This window comes from Carassius gibelio, chromosome B1 (assembly GCF_023724105.1).
Source record: "Carassius gibelio isolate Cgi1373 ecotype wild population from Czech Republic chromosome B1, carGib1.2-hapl.c, whole genome shotgun sequence".
NCBI lineage: Eukaryota > Metazoa > Chordata > Actinopteri > Cypriniformes > Cyprinidae > Carassius > Carassius gibelio.
This window is the reverse complement of record NC_068396.1, coordinates 17,956,915-17,982,958: the sequence shown is the minus strand read 5'-3', so window position 1 is coordinate 17,982,958 and position 26,044 is coordinate 17,956,915. Positions and strand designations below refer to the sequence as shown.

Here is a 26,044-nt window from a genome sequence, read left to right as displayed (position 1 = left end):
TAATTTCAAACTAATTTGATACTGACCTCTGACATCCTGTGACATGATATTTATTTGAATTGACATAATCTCATGGATGTAACAGTAAATCTGTTCAGCTCACAGATCAAGACTAAGCTGTAATGCAAGCAGAACTTTCACAAATGCTTGTAGGTCAATAAAATCATTACAAAACACTTACAATTCATTTAAGGGATTTGATAACACTGTAGAATAATGTCTAATTTGTTAACATTAGCAGATGCATTGATAACACTTTATAATAACTGCACTCATTAGTAAATAGTCAGTTCATGCTTTATAAAGCCTTGTCCCAATATTAATAGTCAGTAGTAAGCAGTTTATAAATATAGCTATAAATAGCTTGTTCTTGGTTTATAAGCACATTTATTAAAAATGAGAGTAAAGGGTCATTTATCTTCCTATGAAAAATAAAAAATAAAAATAAACAAACAACAACACAGATTGATACAGAACTCAGAAATGTTATTGTGGATTTATGATAAAATCAGCCTGTAAATGAATTCATTCTCCTCCAAGAAGACACAAGTAGTTCACACCAAACTGTTTTAACATGAAGCCATACACTGAAGGTGTTAAATTTCGAATGGGTTTAGGATACCTTAAATGGTGTGGTCATAGCGATTTATTAAAGTAACATAAAAAAATACAATAGTTATTTTACTATATCTTTAAAATTTTTAATTCCAACTCTTCATAATTTTTTATATACGTAGAAGTCATCATTTGAAGGAAGCACAGTAAGTTTCATAGCTTTATCATTTTCAAGAGCCAGCATAAAATTAAAACTATCATAACATATAAATCAAGCTTGCAATTCTTAGTACCAATAATGGCCACCAGGCGGAGCTATAGGATTACTTTTAAATAATTATTGTAGAAACAAGTATGATTTAAATCATTTATAGAAATCTTTCAAAGAAAAATAATATGAATTTTATGTATTTTACTGATAAAATGACCCTCACTTAATTAGAATAACAAGCTGAAGTATTGTGAAATACTGTATATTAAGAATAATTCTTTATAGGCTTTATGGACAGATAAGTTTTGAGTGACTCTTGAAGGTTCAGCACCACATCCTCTTTTACCACTGTTTAAAGAATGTATCTTACAGTACAGGTGCGGATGAATTTTGAATAGCTTGAATGGTTTTGTCGTGGTGATTTTTTGAAATAACAGTAAAAAAGTAACCAGTAAATGTCTTTTATTTTTTTAAAGTGCAGCTTCTAAACACTTCAAAAAAATGTACACATAGAAGACAAGTCATTCTGAGGAAATATGCATAGTTTCATGACTATACAACACTATATGGATGATAGAAAATTAAAAAACTATCATACATCTGATGTCCCTCTGTCACTGTGGGTAATGTGTGTGTGTGTGTGTGTGTGTGTGTGTGTGTTAAGTGAATTAGGTGTGAAACTATCAGGGAGCATTTAGTCTCCAGGGCCAACATTTTACAGAACTGACACTTTCCTGGAGTCTCAGACTTACAATGTGTCAGGTTCTGAGAGATCTAAGATTCCAAAAAATGATTTAATTAGAATACCATGAAGTATTGTGAAATACTATATATTAAGACTTTATATATAGGCTTTCTGAACAGATTAGAGTGACTCGTGAAGGACCAGCACCACCTCCTCTTGTCTGATGGTTTGAGGAATATATTTTCCTGAATCCGGGATTAAGATTTAGGAGCTCATTTTTATTCCACCTCCTTTCCTGAAAGTCTGTCTTGCAGAATTGACTAAAAATTAATCTTCACATTAATTCCTAATTATTTTGCAATTATTTTTGTCAGTTCTTCTTGACCCAGTCAGCATTTTTGTACAATGGTCAAGTCTTAACTTATCCATTTCTGTATTGCATTTGTGTTTGATATTTCTCATGGGTATTTCATAATTTTCGACTTTGAGTTAAAACAGTTTGAGTTAAAACTCTTTTTTAGCGCATTTCATCTGTAAAAGAAAACATGCCTAATAATTCTGCACACATGAATATAAGGAGTTTTTCTCTTCCAGCTTTCCTGGACTATTGTATAGCACTCATAAATGATTAAATAAAAAATAATGGTAGTTATTAAGATTGATATGGTTTGGAATTGGTAAAATGTGCTTGGAAAAAAAATCACAATAAAACAATGTTTTAATGTTTAAGTTTGGAATATTAACTGACATGAATGAATGCTATATAAATATTGTTCATGTTAACATAATGTTTATAAATGAAATCTTATTGTAAAGTGTTACTAAATATATATATATATATATATATATATATATATATATATATATATATATATGTGTGTATATATATATATATATATATATATATATATATATATATATATATATATATATGTATATGTATGTATTTATATATTGTTCTGTGAATGTGATTTTAAAGTCTAGATGATTCAGATTAATAGTCACATATATACGATCGGTATCATACTTCGAACAAACCGATGAAGTTTGATCTAACACAGGTACTGTATGTGGATGTTATTAGGCATTTCCTGTTTCAAATTTTTTGCCCTAATTTAAACGCCACGCCATGGGTAAACCGTTCGAGATATCAAAAATCCCCTCGCAATTTTTCATCCCCAATGTCTTGAGATCATGTTCACCAAGTTTTGTGGCGAACGGGTGGAAAACCTCAGAGGAGTATTTCAAATTCCAGAGCATACTTTTTTTAAACAGCCCTGAATAGCTGACTTCCTGTTGGGCAGAGCCTATGACATAGAGTGTGAAAGTTGTTCGGCTCAATGAGATCTATAAGTGTACTGAGTTTCATATAAATACATGCAAGTATATGTGAGCTATGGTTCAGGATTTTCTGCCGGTGTTCCAGGGGGCGCTGTAGAGCCTCTGTGCCACGCCCGGGTTCCAGTCTCTGCGGCGACCTGATGGCCGCAGGTTCCAATGTGTATGCCAATTTTCAAGAGTTTTTGAGTATGTTAAGGCCCCCAAAAACCCCCGGAAGGTTAAAAAAAAAAAAAAATATAGCTGCAAGCAGCGATGGCGGGCTCAAGCCACCAATGCCATCACCACCCCGGTGGCATCAGGTAAACTGTGCCCAGCGGGCACATGCATTCACAATATCCCTCTGGCAGTGAGGTTTTAAAGGATAGAGGGGAGCGTAGAGGGGAGCGTGCATTTGCAGTGGCTGGGCCACGAATCTGGAATACCCTGCCTTTAGAGATCAGACTGGCCCCTTCCTTGTCTATTTTTAAATCTTTGCTAAAAACTTTTTTATTTTCCTTAGTGTACTGACTACTGTGTTATGCTACATTTTGAAATGGGTGGTTTTAAATTTTTTGTCTGGTCTATTTTTATGTATGTGTAATATTCTTGCTCTTATGTTAAAGCACTTTGGTCAGCCAGGAGGCTGTTGTAAATGCGCTATACAAATAAATTGAACTTGAACTTGAACTTGAACTTGATATGGCAGTTAAAGGGTTAATCCGAATCATCTAGACTTTAAAATCACATTCACAGAACAATATATATATATATATATATATATATAACTTTAGTAACACTTTACAATAAGATTTCATTTATAAACATTATGTTAACATGAACAATATTTATATAGCATTCATTCATGTCAGTTAATATTCCAAACTTAAACATTAAAACATTGTTTTATTGTGATTTTTTTCCAAGCACATTTTACCAATTCCAAACCATATCAATCTTAATAACTACCATTATTTTTTATTTAATCATTTATGAGTGCTATACAATAGTCCAGGAAAGCTGGAAGAGAAAAACAGGTCAAGAAGAACTGACAAAAGAATAGCAAAAGAATTAGGAAATAATGTGAAGATTAATTTTTAGTCAATTCTGCAAGACAGACTTTCAGGAAAGGAGGTGGAATAAAAATGAGCTCCTAAATCTTAATCCCGGATTCTGGAAGATATATTCCTCAAACCATCAAACAAGAGGAGGTGGTGCTGGTCCTTCACGAGTCAGTCTAATCTGTTCATTAAGCCTATATATAAAGTCTTAATATATAGTATTTCACAATACTTCGTGGTATTCTAATTAAATATTTTTTTGGAATCTTAGATCTCTCAGAACCTGACACATTGTAATTCTGAGACTCCAGGAAAGTGGCAGTTCTGTAAAATGTTGGCGCTGGAGACTAAATGCTCACTGATAGTTTCACACCTAATTCACTTAAAACACACACAAACACACACACACAGTGACAGAGGGACAGAGTGACATCAGATGTATGTTTTTTAATTTTCTGTCATCCATATAATGTTGTATAGTCATGAAACTATGCATATTTCCTCAGAATGACTTGTCTTCTATGTGTACATTTTTTTTGAAGTGTTTAGAAGCTGCACTTTTTTTTACTGGTTCCTTTTTTACTATTATTTCAAAAAATCACCACGACAAAACCATTCAAGCTATCCAAAATTCATTCACACCTGTTCTGTAAGATTAATTCTTTAAACAGTGGTAAAAGAGGATGTGGTGCTGAACCTTCAAGAGTCACTTAAAACGTATCTGTCCATAAAGCCTATAAAGAATTATTCTTAATATACAGTTCACAATACTTCAGCTTGTTATTCTAATTAAGTGAGGGTCATTTTATCAGTAAAATTCCTAAAATACATATTATTTTATTTGAAAGATTTCTATAAATTATTTAAATCATACTCGTTTCTCCAATAATTATTTAAAAGTAATCCTATAGCTCCCTCTGGTGGCCATTATAGGTACTAAGAATTGCAAGCTTGATTTATAAGTTATGATAGTTTTAATTTTATGCTGGCTCTTGAAAATGATAAAGCTATGAAACTTACTGTGCTTCCTTCAAATGAGGACTTCTACTTATATAAAAAATTATGAAGAGTTAGAATGAAAAATTTTAAAGATATAGTAAAATAACTATTGTATTTTTTATGTTACTTTAATAAATCTCTATGGCAACACCATTTAAGCTATCCTAAACCCATTCACAATTTAACATCTCAGTATATTGGCATCATGTTGAAAAAGGAGTATGGAGTAGTATGAGGAGGAGTATGAATTTATTTACAGGCTGATTTTATCATAAATCCAGAATAAAATTTCTGAGTTCTGTATCAATCTGTGTTGTTGTTGTTTGTTTATTTTTATCTTTTATTTTTCATAGGAAGATAACTGACCCTTTACTCTCCTTTTTAATAAATGTGCTTATAAACCAAGGACAAGCTATTTATAGCTGTATTTATAAACTGCTTACTACTGACTATTAATATTGGGACAAGGCTTTATAAAGCATGAACTGACTATTTACTAATGAGTGCAGTTATTATAAAGTGTTATCAATGAATTTGCTAATGTTAACAAATTAGACATTATTTTACAGTGTTATCAAATCCTTAAATGACTCATAAGCATTTGTGAAAGTTCTGCTTGCATTACAGCTTAGTATTGATCTGTGAGCTGAACAGATTTACTGTTACATCTATGAGATTATGTAAATTCAAATAAATATAATGTCACAGGATGTCATAGGTCAGTATCAAATGAGTTTGAAATTATTATTTGCAGCACAAATAAGTTTTTTTTAGGATTTTTAAAAATCCCTAAAACTGTCAGAAAAAGGTTAAGGCCTAAGCTATTTCTATGTGAGTGGCTAAATTTATTTTTGTTTTTATAATTGTAATACACAAACTATGAAATTATACAAAATGTATAAAAAGGTAAATAAATAAATACGCACACATTAAAAAAGCAGCCAAGTCGAATGAGTTTCCTTTTTTATATAGATTAAAATTGAAGACAGAAGCAAGTGGTAAATGTGGTCACTTTAATATTCAAATCCAGTAGATCCAGTTTATGTTCACGTGGCTGTTTTCGTTTATATTCGCCAAGCTATTATGTATTTTGAAATAATCTTGTCCGTGATGTGTTCGTTCGTACGACGAAAGACAGAAACCTGCAGCTCAAGAGATATGTTATTCTGCCAGTCGCGCTTTCAAATAGTCTTGCACACTTAAACGGGTCACAAACACCTGCATTTAGCTCTTGTAGTGCTACAATGGGTTTATTGTGTGCATTTGTGGTAATATTTTATTTAAAAAAGCTCTTAAACAAGAATAAATTCGTTTGTTTTGAGCTGGACACTGTACGCGCTGATCGGAGGCGTGATTTCAGATAGGCAGCCACAAATATTTCATTTTCACACAAACAGTTCAAAAACATCTGAATTTAGCTCTTGGTGTGTTCTAATTGGTTGATTGTGTGATATCGCTGTAATAATTTATTTTTAAAAACTTTAAAACAGGAATAAATTCGTTTTCTCTGAGCTCTTTACTCCAGACGCTCGTGATCACAGCGGTGATTCATCTCTCCTATTTCTCACGTATCTCTGGCCAGAAATAATTTATCCATGAGCCCTGAACCGGTAATAATCAGATATGTTGGTTTAGCTTGTCAGTGTGAATTAAATCTAAGTATTTATTTGTATTTTTAACCGATTTAAAAGTGAAAGTAAAAGTTCGGGAATTGAACCTGTAGGGGCGCTATTTCTCTCAGACAATGGAAGTCTGAAGCACATATACTCAAACAGAGGGACAGAGTGAGATGAGATGTCTGACAGTTTTTTAATTTTCTGTTATCCATACAGTGTTGTAAAGTCGTTAAACTATGCATATTTCCTCAGAATGACTTTTTCATCTGTATGAAAAAATTCTTTGACGTGTTTGGAAGCTGCAATTTAAAAATACAATAATGATTCCCTTTGTAAGGTCATTTAAAAAAATCACCACGGCAAAACCATTCAAGCTATCCAAAATCCATTCACAATTTAAGTTCCTATCAGAAATACTGATGTGTGTTCAGAGTTTTGTGAAATTCTAAGTATGTTATTTGCCTCAAAATCACCTGAGAAGTATTCCAGTTTGACATGTTGCCACGCCAACAATTTTTTAGATATCAATATCCCCCTTGCAGATTTATATCGGCTGTGTTTTAACATTATTCTGATGAAGTTTGAAGCAAATCGAGTAATAATAAGATGCTGAATTCAAATCATTTTGAAAATGACACACTTCCTTCTGCCAGTTGGTGGCGCTATAACTTTGACTCCTAATAGTCACATATATGCGATCGACATCATACAACGAATAATCTGATGAAGTTTGATTAAAATCAGGAAATGTATGTGGACGGTATTAGACACTTCCTGTTTCTCATTTCTCGCCATAATTTCAACGCCTCGCCACGAGCAAACCGTTCGAGATATCAAAAATCCCCTGGCAATTTTTAATCCCCAGTGTCTTGAGATCATGTTGACCGAGTTTGGCGGCAATCGAGAAAAAAACCTATGACAAGTATTTCAAATTCCAGAGCATGCGCTTTTTACATAACTCTAAATAGCTGACTTCCTGATGGGCGGAGCCTATGACATGCAATACGAAAGTTGTTTGGCACGATGAGATCTATATGTGTACTGAGTTTCATATGAATATGTGCAAGTATGTGTGAGCTATACATCAACATTTCTGACTGTGTTCCAGGGGGCGCCGTAGAGCCCCTGTGCCACGCCCGGGTCCCAGCCTCTGCAGGCTCCTAAAGGCCACAGATTCCAAAGTGTGCGCAAATTTTCAAGAGTTTTTGAGTATGTTAAGGACCCCAAAAGCCCCCACAACTTTGACGAAAAATTTGAATACTAAACCCTAAATAGCCAACTTCCTGTTGGGCGGAGCCTATGATATGCAATACAAAAGTTGTTTGGATTGATGAGATTTATATGTGTACCGAGTTTCATACGTCTACGAGCAAGAATGTATGATATATGGCCCTCCATATTCCAGGGGGCGCTGTAGAGCCCCTGTGCCACGCCCGTGTATCAGTCTCTGCCCGGCCCTAATGGCCGCAGGTTCCAATCTGTGTGCCAATTTTCAAGACTTTTTAAGCACGTTAAGGGCCCCAAAAGCCCCCGAGACGTTGGAAAAAAATAATAATAATAATAATAATAATAATAATAAAAAATAATCCTAAGGAAAACAATAGGCCTCTCGCCCTTTGGGCTTGAGCCCTAATAATAAGAATAATCCTTAGGGGAACAATAGGGCCCTGCGCCCATTGGCTCGGGCCCTAATAATAAGAAGAATCCTTAGGGGAACAATAGGGCCCTGCGCCCATTGGCTCGGGCCCTAATAATAAGAATAATCCTTAGGGGAACAATAGGGCCCTGCGCCCATTGGCTCGGGCCCTAATAATAAGGAAAACAATAGGGCTCTCGCCCTCCAGGCTTGAGCCCTAATAAACAAAGCAGATACAAGAGGGTCCTCGCACCTCGGTGCTCGGGCCCTAATAATAATAAACAAAGCAGATACAAGAGGGTCCTCGCACCTCGGTGCTCGGGCCCTAATAATAATAATAATAAACAAAGCAGATACAAGACACACACATGACTGACTTGCAGTTAATGCCGCGTCCCTGCGGTGGTGGTACACGCGGCAGTATTACCCATTCTGGTTGTCCACCTACCGTTCATTGGACTTGTACTGAAATGGTCAGCAGTTGGGGGTGCTCTAACGGTGCTCTGCTTGGTTTTTGCAGGCTGCTGAGTTGGGAGAATTTACTGCCAAAATTGCCCTGCTGGAGGATGCCAAGAGGAAAAAGGAAGAGGAGGCAACAGAATGGCAACATAAAGTAAGATACATATATTCTTTTTATACATACTTCATATAGTTGATGCAAATTGTCCACGTGGTGAAATAATTTATCATGGAGTGCTCCTGCAAGCTATTGCAAAAGTCACCAATTAAGGGGATTTACAATCCAGATCTGACAACCAAATTGATTCTTGGGGGTGTATGGTTTAAAGGGGTCATATGATGCAATTTCAAATTTTCCTTTCTCTTTGGAGTGTTTCAAGTTCTTGGTGAATAAAAAAGTTCTGTTAGGTTGCAATCACTAAAGTCTCAAATCCAAAAACATATTCTTTATAAAAGTTTACACTCGTTCACACCTCCCTAAAACGGCTTGTTCTAATACGCACCCATTTATCTACTGCCCCGTTTCCACCACAGAAACTTTACCCAGGAAATAGGGACTTTGGCCTGGTACTCGGTGTGTTTCCACCGCAGGAGCCAGGAACTAAATAAAGTTCATGGTAATGCCCCTCAGAAAGTCCCTGCTGGCGAGGTAGTACTTTTTAAAAGTTCTGGAACTTTCAGGGGCGGGACTTGGGCGCTAAACATCCTGATTGGTTGAGTTCAACCACCATTTATTTGGATAGTTTTCAAAATATTACTGTTATTGTGTTATAAAATGTAATTTTAAAAGTATTTCCGGCGAGAATGTAGTTGTTTAAAACTCAAATCTGTGGTTTATTTAAAAAGACAGCGCCTATTTAAAAATGTTTTTCGCCGATCTTGGAGACTGTGAGCTCCACGAAATCAGCAGCTCAGTCCTCCTATATCTGCCTAGAGCACTCTCATCTCGACTAGACCTTCTGATATGTGCCGCTAGCTCTGATGTCTCTTTAGTGGTTAAACATAAGATAGAATTTGTTTTGGGTAAATCTAACAGGTTATCTTTGGTCTGTATTCAGTTTATCTAGATGTTAAAATGAAAATAAAAAAGGCAGATTTATATAATTTTTTTTTTTCATTGTAATGGCTGTATATATACACACATCCCTGAACTAAGTAAATTTCCGCAGCTGTTATTATGTTTAAATGAAAACGAATGGAGCCAGTGGTATTTGATATCCTATTTCATTTTATTGTAAATGTACAGTGAGGAAAATAGCAGTAGCCAAGGCGAGCTGACTGATGTTATCAAGTACACTGCTGTTTGCAGAATTACCGGATTTGCGTCGTTTCGGACATCACACTTCCGAGTCGAAAGCACAAAGTCTGAACTACTGAGGATGCACTTCCAAAATCAGCGTACTATAGTATTGAGAAATGAGCGCAGACCTATGTCACCAGTCTATTTGCCTAATCTTCCCGGTACTTTACACCGTGGCGGAAACACAGAAAGCAACATGTCTAGGGTGAAAAAAGTTCCTGGTATAAATATTCCGGGTAATTTCGGTGGAAGCGCGGCATAAGTCAGTATGTGGAAAGATTTGCATAACACCGCCCAGATGTTCACGCAAAGAAAGAATGTGTACCTTTAATTCTCGTTGTAGTATTGTTGTTTCCGCCGACGCCACGTCGTATAGACACTGTGTTTCACTGTGAAAGCGAAAATACTTTGTTTGGCCTTTCAAATGAGGATGATATCCACTTTGTCATGCCTGGGGCTGATCCATGCTGGTCACTGAGGAAATAAATCAACTTTGATTTGTGTTGATCGCTGAATCTGCTTTTACCATTGATGAAACGGAGTCCAGCCTGGGGTCATCAAATGTGGTTGCTGCAAGACCAAGGTACACTTCTTCATAGAATCTGCTTGCTGCACCGTTCTCAAGCCGCCTGCCTCTGCTCATTCAAGCCGGCCGCGGCTCTCTCTAGACTCACTCTGGTCTCCGGACTCTGGTGTGTGACGTTGTTTCATTGAGAAAGCGAAACTACTTTGTTTTTGCCTTCCAAAAGAACACATGAAAATAAATTGTTTATATCACATTTATAATGTGTTTTATGTTTTTGTCTCATTGCTTCGGCCGGACAAGGCATCACGTTATGTTAAGAGGTGTAACATTTCCGTCTCACACTTGAGGCATTCGGCCAATCACAACGCACTGGATAGCTGGCCAATTACAGCATACCTAAATTTTCAGAGTGATGAGCCTTGTGAATATGTATATATATATTGTATATATATATTTATTTTTTATATCAACATATTTCATTTGTTAGATTTTGCCGTATTTGGCTGAGCAGTAGTTTGGGTGGCTCGCCAATGTACTAGATTTCTCTAATACATAAAATAAGTAAGCTTGACCAAAGTTCTTGTGGGGAGAAGAATATATTGAAGGTAGCAGTGTAGCAGTTTTTCAGCAGTGATGTTAGCATGTCATCCTTCAAAGAATCTTAACCCAAAGTACTGTCTGTGAGAACAGACCTTTATACCTGTTAACCCTTTCGAGTCGATTAACGCATATATGCGTTTTGAGTCATTTTCACCTGATAACCCTGAAAAGAACTTAAATTACACTCTCAGTTTTAATCGTACAGATAAGAGCAATACATCTATCGAATCTGTAAAGGGTCTAGTTTTTTTTGGATACAGACATAATAACAAAAAACCTTTGTGCACTTATAAAATAAAGATAACAAACAAGGTGCGCTGTCTACAGTCTTTATCTCCGCTGATCGTCATGTACAAACATTTCATTAAAATGAACTGTAACTCCGTGAATACTCAACGAAGAGACATGAGAGATATATCTATAGAAAGCCTGAATGTCTACTTTTAAACTAAACAAGTGCTGCCGAAAACAGATATTCTGAGATAAAGTAATCCATATGAAAACAACGCGATGTCTATTTTTCATATCTCCGCTCATTATATCTAATGTGACCACGCCCCCGCGCTTAACGCGCTATTCAGATTCAAACTGAAGCGCGCGGCTTGAATACGCCCACACAGAAGAAAAAGCAGCGAGACTATTCTTCAAGTTTTTATTTTATTTTACTGTTTGCTTCGCGATGAGAGGAATAAGACATAATTCACCCCAAAAAGATGTGATGTGGTTGAGGATTTGAGAAATGGATTTCCTCAGAAAAAAGAATGAAGCGCTTTATTCAGCAGAGATCATAAACATGAGTAAGTCTCTTTTTATTTATTTGTACTAGTGTTCACATAACGTGTAAACATTTTACTAGTTAGACTTTTTCCAAATACTTTTTCCAAACTATAATTCATGACTAAATGTATAATCAAGTGAAACATTATGAAGTTTCAATAACAATATACAATACTATACCATTCAAAAGCTTGATGTAAATAATATAAATGTAACAAATAGAGATAACTCTAACAACTGTAAAAACAATGCAGTTCTTTCGATTTATTCCCCCTAAAAAAAACCTGAAAAATATTATCAGCTCTTTTCAACATTAATAATAATAATAATAATGATAATAAATGGGGTTTATATGGGGTTTATTTGGTAGAAAATAAGATTGTTAAAAGGATTTCTGAAGGATTGTGTGACTAGAGAAAGGATGCCAAAAAATTTGCCCTCAGAGTGGCACAGTTGAATGAGAGGCTCATTATGCAGCTCATTATGCAGGCCTTTGTCTTCTCAGGTGTAAATCACAATGATATTCATGGTAGTTGACGCCTACTCGCATATGACTTTTACCAACAAAAAGTGTTTTAGAAAATTTAAATCAATATATTGTTTTCTGTGAGTGAGTAAACAAGATGATTTTCACATCATTCAGAAAGAAAAATTCTAGGCTACAAGCTCCAGTTCTCAACTTTTCCGGCAACCAATTTTATGTATGTGTTTTATTGCCTTATTCAAGTGATTTAACATTTTTAGTTTTTCACTAACCATGCATAACATTTTTTTTTTCTCAAAAATACAATCATGTACATGCATGCATTTCACATATTATTATAGCCCAGTTTGTGCTGATTACAGTGATATTAGACTTTACCCATTTAGATATTTATAAGAAACTGAAAAAAGCACAAATATCAGGGCATGACAAAACTTCTCAAGGCCCCAAAAATACCCTTAGACTCCAGAGGGTTAACAAATGTGCTACAAACAGTACAATAAGACCCCATGGAGAGCTAATGATAGTGTAACCTTTTGATGACTTGAAAGGATCTCTCCCATGTAGAACCCATTCATTGACCTGATGTTGACGACCTAAAAGGCTGATTATATGGGCCAGTTGTTTCACACTATTGTGAACAAAGTACAGCTGCCTACAGTTGATTGCAAATACATTCAACCAAAGTTAAAAACAAATAATCTTTCACATTACACCAAATACACAAAATAAGGTTTTTTTTAGCAGCATCATATGACCCCTTTAATATTAAATATTTTTCAAAGTGTAGTACTCAGGGTCTGCACTCAGTTTGTGATATTCCTGTAATACAGTATTTTAGAGTAAACAGTAGGGATGCAACAATACAGTAACCTCACGGTTAAATACCTTAGTTTTTTTAACCAGTTTTAAATAGTTTTCAGTTTAGTTTTTTTTGTTGCCATTTTTAAATGCTATTTAAAAAAAAAAAAACACTGTAGAAAAGCATGGTTTATCATATGTCTACTTCAAATTTATTATCAGAGGAGTATTATTTTTAAGGATTGGCCATTATTTTGTGCTTTTAATCACATGTAATTCCTGTTTCATTCATACTGGATGCCTGAGGGCGCCCTTGCACTGAAAATTCACATATGTATTACAGAAGAAATAGAAGTCACACACTCCAGGATATTGTAATTGAATGAAAGACAGAAACACTTTGAATGGTGACATTCAAAAGAAACATTAAACTCTATTGCGACAATGTTTATTGACGTTGTTAAAACCATCTCAAGTATTTTAATAAGTATATTTATAATCAACTGATAATCAACATATTCTTTATTCAAATATAGAATATATTTCTGCATCATTCCATGATAAGCTGCCACATAAGATCAGAAAGGAAATTATTTTAAACTTTATTATTTGTTTGATGATGTGGAGTAAAATCATGCTTTATATGTTACGTTACGATTGAGGACAGGAGGCAAATGCAAGTATAGAATGTTTATTGATAGATGAGTAAATGATGAGGAGATGCTGGAGGGTGACGCAGGGACCTCGACGGCAGCACAGACAGGTGAGTAGGTGTTTGAGTGCGCTGGTGGAGGTGGTGGTGGTGATAGATCCGAGATGATGGCTGTAATCCAAGGTTGACCGAACAGGAAACAAGACACAAACAGTAGAACTGGAGGACGAACAGACATGAAGCACGGAGGACCTCAAACACGATCTGACAAACAAGAGATGAAAGACAGGGCTTTAAGTAGGCTGGTGGAATGAGCTGCAGCTGCCCACATGAAACAATCAACATGACGTAACATGCGACGAGCAGGAGAACCGTGACAATATATTGACAACAGGTTTAAAAAAGCTTACCTTTTTCTGTTGCTTGTTTTAATACTGCGCGTGGACACAGGCGTCACCAGGTTTTTGCACAGTTCAGAGTAACAAATAGAGTAACAGCTTATTTTGAGGTCAAAATAATATTTAAACTTTTTAAAATGCCAAATTATATATGACATATGATTATGTATATTTTTGATTAATAATAAATTAATAAATAGTGTCTAGCATTAATTATAGTCTATTAAATTATCTGTTTAATCATGTCTAAAAATATAATTATGTCTACCAAGCTCTGATAATGTATGGAATATTACATTAACAAACTATCCAAATTTTAATAAAACAATAGGCCTATACCTTTAGGATCACTGATGTGTCAGTCACTTTAAAGGTATGGTTCATCAAATACAGTAGAACCTATATGCTGTCTACACTGAATGTGGCACGTTGTGACAAATTCCACGACAGTAAACTGCTGCTGCATTCTACTTATTTCAACGGTGGCTTTATTGTGTACACAACAAGTAAGTTGAGGCATCGAGGATGAAAAAGCCCCTTGGGTAACAGAAAAACTTCTAATTGACAGGAAGGATTGAAACCATTTCAAACTGTGCCAGATAAGCCGATAAGCATTAAACATTTCCAAGAGTGCAGACTCAGTGTTGTGCAGTGTTTTAAAACCAGACTGAAAAATGTCACAGATAAAATTGCTTTGCAACTGAATGAAAACAGCTTTTTCAAGAATTTTGGATAGGAACAGCAAATTAGAGATGGGTCTATAGTTTGCATAATTGGCTGCATCAAGTGAGTTTTTTTTTATTTATTTTTTTAGAATTGGGGTCACAGCAAACTGGGGCAAACTGGGACTGTCCCTGTTGACAGAGAATTATTAATAATACATAATGTCTGGACCAACTGGTGGAAGGATGTCATGGGGAGAACAATTGGGTTTAAATTTTAACGCGATTTCTATACATGTCTGAAGAGAAATCTGCATAAATTCGTTAAACTGTAAGCGGGAAAAAGAGAAATCTGATACAGGTTGTATCGAGGTAAACATTTGCACTCGAGTAGTATTGATTTTGTTGGAAAATAAATTGAGAAATCTTTCACACTCAGAAGAAGAGCAAGCAAAAGGTGGGATAAAGAACAGAGTCAACGGATGAGATTAACATTCTAGAGTTATGGGAGGTTTTTTTTTTTTTACAATAAAATCAGATAAGAATTTATGCTTAGCTGTCCTGACAGCCCATTGAAAATTCTGTAAGGAAACATTCAACTTTTCAAATGATATGTGAAGCCTGTCTGTCTTCCATCTACGTTCAAGCTGTCGACATTTTGGTCGTAGTGATTGGATATCATCACTGACCAAGGGCTGTGACTTGTTTCGACAATGAACAAGCTTTTGAGGTGCAGTAAGATCCAAAACTTCTGAACATTTGCTATTAAAACACTTAATCTGCTCATCAACATCTGGATATGATGAAGCAAGATCAATAAATAACAGTTTCGAGAAAACGTGATTGGAGTGAGAAGTCAATGAGCGAGACCACCGTGCTTGACTTGGTAAGGTTATTGGTGGAGCAGGCAAAAGTGTGGAGAAGAGCACTGGTCTGTGATCAGAAAGTGGGGGGTCACAGATGTCAATGTCAGTCACAGATAGACCATACAGTTAGTGGCCAACCAAAATGATGGTTCTACCGCTACTCATGTCGCTGCCGCCACGTCTATAAAGTGCATTTGCAGCTTTTGACCACTGAGTGGTGGTTTAACCACAGGTTATGAAACAAGCGCATCAAAGCACATTTTCACAAATAGACGTCAGCTTTGCCTCACTGATGTTACATTTGAAGGCTGCAGTCAGGGAAAATTAAAGAAAAACACTGTAGTTAAAATATTTAATATTCTGCTCCTATTATGTAGGCCTAATTAAAACAAGAAACAAATAAATTAAACCTGCACGATTTAGCTAAATCATTGAAACTCTAAAGAATGGACTGATTAAAAAATCGTCCTCACGTTTAAACTCAAGTTCTCTCATTATAATCAACAAAATACACACAATGTAAATAAAAGTTTCTTTAATTGACAACTTGCATTTATTGACAGCCGCATTTAAATGCAGGTGTGTAAAAAATCAGTGCATGATTTGCGCAGCATTTATTCTTATTTGACTACATATTTTACCTTCATTACAAATTTTCTACGAAACATTTGTTTATTAATAAATAATTAAAATGTCTCCTTTTTCAAAATTATTAGGCTACTTCTGCCTGTGCTTTGTGGCAAACTCAATGCATGTGCTTGAGCGCGTAATATTTTAAGGCTCATTATGGATTATAGATGTAAATTTAATATAAACCTGCGATTAGTTGAATAATGACAAATAAACGACTAGTAACTAAAAAAAAATCTTACGTGGGGGCAGACTTATTAAATAACCTCTAGACATCTGTTAAAAATTTTAAAGAATTTTATATGCGTTTGCATAAATTCTGCTTTCAAAATGGTCCATAATGGAGAGATGCCTTAACACTGATTTTTCCTCTGAAACACAAAAACGAATTTTTTTATAAAAATTTATATTTTATGTTTTGAGAATGGCCATCCTTTCTCTGCTAGCTATTGTTGCTTCTGGTTTGTGCATTGTAAATACAAAAAAAAACATATAGAGAGAGAGACATAAAGAGATATTTCAATATATTGGTAATGAATAGGCTACATTACATATAATAACTAATAAACTACATTGCGCTATACAGTAGTCAACATTTGAAGTGGATCAAACCTTTCTTTAACGTTATTTTATAACCAAAGCGACAGGCATTTGTCCTATCTAAACCTGCTCTGCAAGTTTGAAACCCTCATAAGAAAATATTATTAATTATTATTAAGTCCATATGAAAGAGCAGGAAATTCACACCTTTATCTCGACCCCCACAAACTATACAGAACTACCCCCCCAAAAAACAACCCCCTCCGTCTAAACTGAATTTGGTCTGTTTTATTATTTTTTGTGGCTGTGAGGCGCGGTATTTGATGTTACTGGGTTGAAATATGCCTGCACTCACAGCAGCCCTACTCTTTTTATTCATTATTTTCTCACTGCCCATATTTTATTTTCACAAGACCATAATAATAACAAATTATCAATTGATAATTCATCATTATTTTTGCAAAAATCATTGTTATTTGTGAATGTACGTGTTTGAGGAAGGCTTTAAGACCAAGCTGAATCCTCCGTCAGCTGCTCCCACTTCACCATCAGCAAGTTTTGATTTTGATTTTAGTGAATACAACTCATTGATCATGAGCCCAACATTTAGCCAGGCAGGAAAATATTCAGTGTTTCTGAAGAAAGAGGTATTTCATTGTAAGTTAATGCTGTTAAATGGAGAGTAAAAAAAAAAAAAAAAAAAAAAACTAGTGTAGGCTATTCTTAAACTTGGACCTCATTATATTGAAGTACAAATCCTAACATTTCATAGACCTTCAGTTGTTATGCTTTAAAATCCCATGCCATGTGTTTTTACCTCCTAAATTACTACTCCAGTTCTATAATGGTAAAATTTACTCATAACTGCAGGCAGATAGGCCTATATTATTAAAAATATATTATCATTAGAAGTATTTGGATCGTCCCTTATTCTGTACCTTATTTTCTTAAAGAATAAACATATTTTATACAATAATAAACATTATAAATAAAGAATAAAAGAAAGAATCTCAATTAGCCCTTATTTTCCATTTCTGAAGTTAACTGGCAACTCTGATGATGATGTAATTATCTTTTGACTCCCTGACAGCGGCACCTTGCTTAAAAAAAAAAAAAAAAATTCCCAGTTGTAGGAGATATGCGAGCGATTAATATATTTAAAAAAAAATAGGAAAAAAGTGGGTTCTTTGTTTCGGAAAATGAATACAGCTTGTAAAAAATGATGATGAAAAAGTCATGCTAACATATTATTAATTCATAGAAATAATTTAAGCATTTAAAACCTTTTTATACTAGATTTAACTTGAATTTTAATACTATTAAACTGACTTTAAAATCTCAAGGAGTTAATAAGTTGAAACAGTAAAATGTCACTGTGCATGCTAGCCTAAAAGAACTTGGATCTTCTGCTCCAGAGTGTGTGGAGTGAATGTGATGCAAAGTCATTTTCAGGTGCAATGGGAAAAAAAATACACAAAACTTGTAAATAGTTAACAACATAGCCTAGATTAGGCCCATACTCTGTTCCTAAGTATATAATGTATAATGTTTTTTTAACCCACAGTTACACATTTTAACTGATTAATCACCTATTTTCATTTGCTGCATGATTTTTTTTTATAATTTTTTTTTTGTGAGGGGAAAAAAAGTTGCTTCCAGCGGGTTTCACCGCTCTAAAAGAGCGATTTCTAATGCTGTTTTAACGGCGGCGGCCATGCTGTGCCACAACTGTGGCACATGCAGAGCCCCTAAGGAGCAGCACCCAGCTCGCCCCACTTATCGTGCTAAACCACCTAGACATCAGGGCCCACTGCAAAGGATTGTGCTGGACCCGATGCCCTCTAAATCCTCCTGATCGTTGGGGGAGAAAAAGGAAGGGGAAACTCCTCCCTCAGAAAGCGGATTGGGGTTCTACAGCCGTTAATTTCTTGTCCCCAAGAAAGAAAGTCTCAAACCCATCTTAGACCTCAGACTCCTGAACCTCTTCCTCATGAAACAGAAGTTCAGGATGTTGACATTGAAGCAGATCCTCACGCAGATTTGCCCTGAGGATTGGTTCTTCTCGCTGGACCTGAAAGACGCTTACTTTCACATCCAGATAGCCCCCCATAACAGACGATTCTTGAGATTTGCATTCGAGGGTGTGGCTTACCAATATACAGTCCTTCCCTTTGGGCTGTCCCTAGCTCCCCGCACTTTCACGAAGTGCATGAACGAGGCACTTTCCCCTATGAGACAGATGGGTATCGTGTTCTGAACTATCTCAACGACTGGCTCATTCTAGCCCAGTCGCAAACCGAGCTAGACCACCACAGATCCGTCCTCCTAAGCCACTTAGTGTGCCTAGGACTCAGGGTCAATTTTGCCAAGAGCTCACGGCTCCCCAGCCGACGTATTATGTTCCTGGGAGCGGTTTTCGACTCAGTCCATATGAGGGCAGCCATATCACCAGAGCGTGCTCTGGTACTTCAGCAGCTCACGGCCTCCATCAGGAACAAATCCTGTTTGCCTCTGAAATTCTTCCAGAGGATGGTAGGGCTGATGGCCTCCGCCTCCCCAGTTTTACAGCTCAGCCTCCTACGAATGCGGCCCCTGCAATACTGGCTGAATCTCCAGGTTCCACCTCATGCTTGGTGGCACGGCCGCTTTCATATCAGGGTCAACTAGGCCTGTTTTTGCAGCCCTGGAGCCTTGGATGAACCCTGTTTGGTTCAGCCTTGTGGTACCCCTACAGGTGGCTTCCAGAAGAATGGTGCTCTCAACAGATGCGTCCAACCTGGGTTGGGGCGCTCTATGTGAGGGCAGACCAGCCTTCGGCTCATGGTCGCATGAGGAGAGCTATCTTCTTACCAACTGCCTCGAGATGCTGGCAGTAGAACAAGCCCTTCAATCCTTTCAGGCCATCCTGAAGGGACGCCACGTCCTAGTCCAGTTGGACAGCATGACAGTGGTGTCCTACATAAATCATCAAGGTGGCCTTTCGTCCAGCCGCCTCTGAGAGTTTCATGTTCTGATTTAAGTTTTGTAACGCCGTCTGACCTCGACTGCCCGTTCAACTTCAACCAGCTACACAACTTTGCATCATCAGCCAACGCCCAACCACAGGCTTCCCAAGACGTCACTTCAACGACTACTGAACTTCCAGCCATTCAGCGACATCGGGATACCCCTTTCAACGACAACAAAGGGGACTCCCTTTTCACAGGAGACGCAAGTAACTTTACCTCCAGACTGTGACCTTTACTGGTGTATCTAATATAATTTTAACCTCATTGAGGAACTCAATGCAAGGACTAATTACATTATTGATGGTTGTTCATGTCAGTGCAATTTAACGTATTGCTGTAAACTTGGGATTCCACATTTCCATTCTCTTAAACTCATCTTTCCCTAACTTTCGATCTTCCTGCAACTTGTGTGAATGTGTGAGTGCATGCGTTTGTATGTTAGATTAGTTTATATGTCTTAGATTTTTCTAATAAAGCCTTATTCATTTTGAAAAGAGAAGTATCTTGTGTTTTGTGCTTACAAGTTAATTTCTTAAACTGCCAATCTTGTTACTGTGCTAATTGATAGTGTTTTCACTATAGTTTGGATATTAATATCCAGCACAGAGCTAAATTGACCTGTTTCCCTTACAGCAGCAGGCTGGATGAGTGGAACCTGCCAGGATGCCACCAGGCCCCCCACCAGTGCTCTGCCCCTTTCTTTCCTGAGGTTCATGATGAGCTGACCAAGTCGTGGTGCGCCCCCTACTCGGCCCGCCTACGTACTTCCTCCTCTGGAGCTCTCACCTCAGTAGACGGCTCCTTGGAGGCAAGAGCCCCGTCTACTGTACAAGATGCCTCTATGCCCAGAAATGTCAATCTTTTGGTGCTCAGCACGAAACGTAGGTGGACTCAAAGGACCTCCCTTTGAGCCACTGCGGACATCTGACCTTTGGCCCCTAACACTCAAAACCGTTCTTCTGCTTGCTCTAGCATCAGTCAAGCATGTTGGTGACTTGCAGGCCCTCTCGGTGAGCCCTGCTTGCCTTGAGTTTGGGCCCAATGATTCGAAGGTCATTTTAAAAACCCAGGCATGGCAACGTCCCTAAAGTGCTCTCGATGCCATTCAGAGCACAGGTAATTTCCCTCCCAGCTCTGCCTCCTTTGTCAGGTGAGCGAGAGCTGGATTTACTCTGCCCAGTGAGGGCTTTGAGGATATACACTGAGCGGTCACAGCCATTCATGCAATCTGACCAGCTTTTTGTCTGCTTTGGGGGCCGCACCAAGGGGTCTTCGCTCTCAAAGCAACGCCTCTCACGCTGGATAGTCGATGCTATCGCTTTGTCACTCCTCCATGGGCCTTGAGTGCCCCATAGGAGTAAGAGCCCACTCCACAAGAGGGATGGCTGGTCCTCGTCATCCACTCTTGTCAGATTCTTTAAACTGGACATCCCGACCTTGCACGCTCTGGTTCTTTTGGTTTGATACGACCACCTCTATCAGACGCTATCATCATGCCACCTCCAGGGAGCTAGCTCCCTCTTAAGCAGTGTAGGTTAAGGGATCGACGGCTCCGACTCTCTTACTTATCCCATGGACCCCAAGGTGTTCAAGATAAGTTTTTTGTCGTTCCCTACCATGGCACGGTGCGGTTGAATTCGTTCCCCATACGCAGTATTGAGTGAATTATCGAAAGGGAACGTACTCGGTTATGAACATAACCTTGGTTCCCTGAGATACAGAACGAGTACTGCATTATATGCTGTGCCACGAGGCTGCAGCTTCAGTGTTGTCACTTCAGTCGTATGACCTGATTTCCTATGGCGATTTGCCTGCTTATATAGCCATTTGCCCATTTTGGCGGGCTTTGGCACACTGCATCGCCACCAATGGCAGTGCAGTTGCACTGCGTTATTGAAAAAAGTCTTCAGTATCGAGGAAAAAAGGAGCTTTTTCCCATACGCAGTACTCGTTCCGTATCTCAGGGAACCGAGGTTATGTTCGTAACAGAGTATGATTTTATTACATTCAGAAATTATAACGGCAGGCCTAATAATGTTATAGATGCCAACAGGATATTTTTAGGTCCCCTCACTTTACAACAAATCCTTTACATTTAACAAATTAATCAGAACAGAACAATAATTAAAAATGTACAATTCTAATGGATAAATATAATTGCAGTATATGATGCTTAGTTATAAAAAAAATAATAATAATAATAATTTAAAGGAAACATAAGGTAAGGTTGAGCTCTCTCATTCTGGAGAATCCAAACGTTTCCATATTTGTGATGTTGCCCATTTGAAAATAGGCTTTGTAGATCACGCGTGTTTCAGTATTCGACGGAAAAAAATCATAATGAACAAAAATATGCCAAAGTGGACCACTGCTCATGTCACATGTCACGGTGAACAGCTGCACTGTTTCTAATGAATATATGTGTAGGAGGAACCAGTGTGATCAAACAGCTGAAACAGAAAATACTAAATTTTTGGTCACACATAAGGCATAATTCAAAAATGCTAACTGTTAGCAGTTCGAAAAATCGAGAATAATAACAAAGTTAATAAGAGTTATTTCTAAATGCTGGACCGTTCTCATTTCGCTCTGCATATGGAACCTGAAGGCCCCCCCCCCCCTTTTTTTTTTTTTTTTTTTTACCAAGAATGGACCGAAATGAGCCTAAGACTATTCTATGTTTTGAAATGAACTCTCTGGGGCACCCCTTGTGGCCACGATGACCACGATGACCACAGGTCCAATGACGTGCCAGTGGTGGTCATTCACAACTTAAAACATGTTTTCATAAAAAATATTAACTGCTAATGAACTTTAGTAATTAAGGCGGCGTGAACACAGTTTTTGGATAAAATATTTGTCATTGTTTGCAGACAGTAACACCATCCAAACAGTCAAACCACATAATAAATAACCGATCTACAAACATTTCTAAATTTTCACATTTCACATTTTTTTATTATTATTTGCAAGTTTATCAATTTTATATAGTCTATTGTTAATTCTACAGTAGCCTATTAAATAATGCAATTATTTGCTTAACTTGTTATTTATCGTAATTCGTGTAGGTCATAAATTCAAATCCTAATAGTCTGTGGTTTGTTTCTCACACATTTAGGACTTAGGTGACCCCCTCAGGTCATCCTCAGGCATTGTCACCCCACTATATAGCCCAATGACCCTCTCAGGTAATTTTCAGACATCTGTTTCCCCCCAGGTGTCACCCTTCTGAACCCACACGTATCCGTGAACCACCTGCTTGCCATCACTCTTAGGCATCACTTGTTCATATAGCAATTCTAAGAAAACACATGCATATATGGGCATACAGAAGCAACGTTAAATGAATTTTTCCACCTTTATTTTATTTATATAGTGCTTTAAACAAAATACATTGCGTCAAAGCACTGAACAACATTCATTTGGAAAACAGTGTCTCAATAATGCAAAATGATAGTTAAAGGCAGTTCATCATTGAATTCAGTTATGTCATCTCTGTTCAGTTGAAATAGTGTCTGTTTTTATTTGCAATCAAGTCAATGATATTGCTGTAGATGAAGTGACCCCAACTAAGCAAGCCAGAGGCGACAGCGGCAAGGAACCGAAACTCCATCGGTGACAGAATGGAGAAAAAAACCTTGGGAGAAACCAGGCTCAGTTGGGGGGTCAGTTCTCCTCTGACCAGACGAAAACCAGTAGTTCAATTCCAGGCTGCAGCAAAGTCAGATTGTGCAGAAGAATCATCCGTTTCCTGTGGTCTTGTCCTGGTGCTCCTCTGAGACAAGGTCTTTACAGGGGATCTGTATCTGGGGCTCTAGTTGTCCTGGTCTCCGCTGTCTTTCAGGGCAGTAGAGGTCCTTTCTAGGTGCTGATCCACCATCTGGTCTGGATACGTACTGGATCCGGGTGACTGCAGTGACCCTCTGATCTGGACACAGACTGGATCTCGTGGCCACGGTGACCTTGGAACAAGAGAGAAACAGACAAATATTAGCGTAGATGCCATTCTTCTAATGATGTAGAAAGTACGGTGTTATGTGAAGTGTTTCCGGTTCCGGTTTACCTAATTAATGCAGCCTAAAAATCCTTTAACGGATTTGGATATTAAAAGCATATTAGTATGTTATGTGTATGCCAGGTTAAAGAGATGGGTCTTTAATCTAGATTTAAACTGCAAGAGTGTGTCTGCCTACCGAACAATGTTAGGTAGGTTATTCCAGAGTTTAGGCGCCAAATAGGAAAAGGATCTGCCGCCCGCAGTTGATTTTGATATTCTAGGTATTATCAAATTGCCTGAGTTTTGAGAACGTAGCGGACGTAGAGGAGTATAATGTAAAAGGAGCTCATTCAAATACTGAGGTGCTAAACCATTCAGGGCTTTATAAGTAATAAGCAATATTTTAAAATCTATACGATGTTTGATAGGGAGCCAGTGCAGTGTGGACAGGACGGGCTAATATGGTCATACTTCCTGGTTCTAGTAAGAACTCTTGCTGCTGCATTTTGGACTAGCTGTAGTTTGTTTACCAAGCGTGCAGAACAACCACCCAATAAAGCATTACAATAGTCTAACCTTGAAGTCATAAATGCATGGATTAAGATTTCTGCATTTGACATTGAGAGCATAGGCCGTAATTTAGATATATTTTTGAGATGGAAAAATGCAGCACAAAGGATATAATCAAACATTTGTAGTTAGTGTAACCTCCAAACCAAGTAGAAAACAAATGTTTTTAAAAATGTTTATATTCCGAGGTAGATTGCTGGCAACAGCCATTTAAGGATATTTCAGATTTGGTCTTAGTGACTTAAGAGTCCTCTTCACTACTCCTAACATTTCACAGATTTAGGAGCAAATTTTTGTACTAAAACGCTTTGTGAAATATTGTTAGAGCAAAAATTAAGGAGTCCTAAATTTAAGACTGACACACCCACTATTTTTAAGTTTTTCTCCTAAATCGGCAAGTTAGGAGCTACTTTTAGCCTTAAGTTGTTTTGTGAATACTGGCTCAGAAACTGTTTGGCTACCTACATTCTTCAAATTATCTTCAGTAGAAGAAATAAATTATTACATGTTTGGAACAACTTGTGGGGGAGTAAACGATGACAAAATTTAACTATCCCTTTAAACAGGGGTGATTCTAAGATTTTCGTTTTGTGGGGCTCAGCCACCAATGAGGGTATAATAATAAAAAATATTAATAAACATAAATAATAATAAAAAAATATTGACTAATAGGCTAAGGTGATAAACTAAACTTATTTCATTTTATTGCATTTGCAACATTTTTATTCCACTGTACTGCATAGATGGGTATAACATTTGAGTACTGAATAAGCCATCAAGTCTAACTGAATCCTGACCCCTCTCTCTCTCTCTCTCTCTCTCTCTCTCTCTCTGAGTGTTTGTGAATCGTGCCTCTAATCTGTCCTTCATGTGCTCCAGTATATTACCACCTGAGACTGACACAGGACTGCACTCACGCTTCGTTCTATCCGAGCGGCAACCTCGCGCTCTCTCTCGTGAGGCCAATAAGGATGTGACTAAAACTGCAATTCATCGACTGGCCGCTTGAGGCTGGCTGCAAAAGGGATCCCCATGTTAAAATGCCCAACTTTACAGCAGAAAAAACATGTTTACAGCCTGGTTCAAAAAATAATTTTGGTCTATATTGCTAATTTTACCCTTCATGACAACTGTGAGGGGGGTGAATTTATATAAAACTCATCCGTTTAAATTATATTAAGACTTAAACATCTGCATAATTAAGGGCGTGGCCACTTGAGTGACAGGTGGATTGCCGCTGCTGACAATGCCGTCGCACTAGGTGAGCGTGGCTTCAGCAATCACCTCCCGCCTTTTTGCCCTTTTTTCGATTATCCGGGAGAGTCGTGCGGTGACGTGCTGCCAAGATGGCGACGGCCCGCTCTACACACTTTAGGCTTCAAAACCGCTAATGAGGAGTCTATGGGTGATGTCACAGACACTACGTCCATATTTTTTTACAGTGTATGGTTCTATCTATAGGACTCGTGCCCAATAATACTTAAGTGAAGTAGTTTTACTTTTCTGTAGTTTGTTAATGGCTCTCTGCATCTTAACCGATAGTGTTATCTGAGCAGTCGAAAGCTGCATATTTATTGCATGGACGGAGCAGAAATGTATGTGTCTAAATCATACGCACAGTTCCATTGAATGATAAATTTTTAAACAATGTGGATAAACCGAATGTATGAAGGAAATTGTTATAATAACCACAG

The 26,044-nt window shown here is 37.3% G+C and overlaps 1 protein-coding gene across 5 annotated transcripts in view; it reads left to right on the top strand.

Annotated features, from left to right (window-relative positions):
* Positions 1–26,044, top strand: part of LOC127949647 (radixin) — a 233,372-nt gene that overhangs the window by 193,406 nt on the left and 13,922 nt on the right. For 4 of the 5 annotated variants that reach the window (XM_052547087.1, XM_052547089.1, XM_052547088.1 and 1 more), the window contains one exon: positions 8,601–8,693. In XM_052547087.1, the coding sequence (XP_052403047.1) occupies positions 8,601–8,693 (93 nt within the window). Of the gene's footprint in view, positions 1–8,600; positions 8,694–13,728; positions 13,791–26,044 lie in introns of all 5 variants that reach the window. The other variant, XR_008152403.1, reaches the window with a different exon arrangement.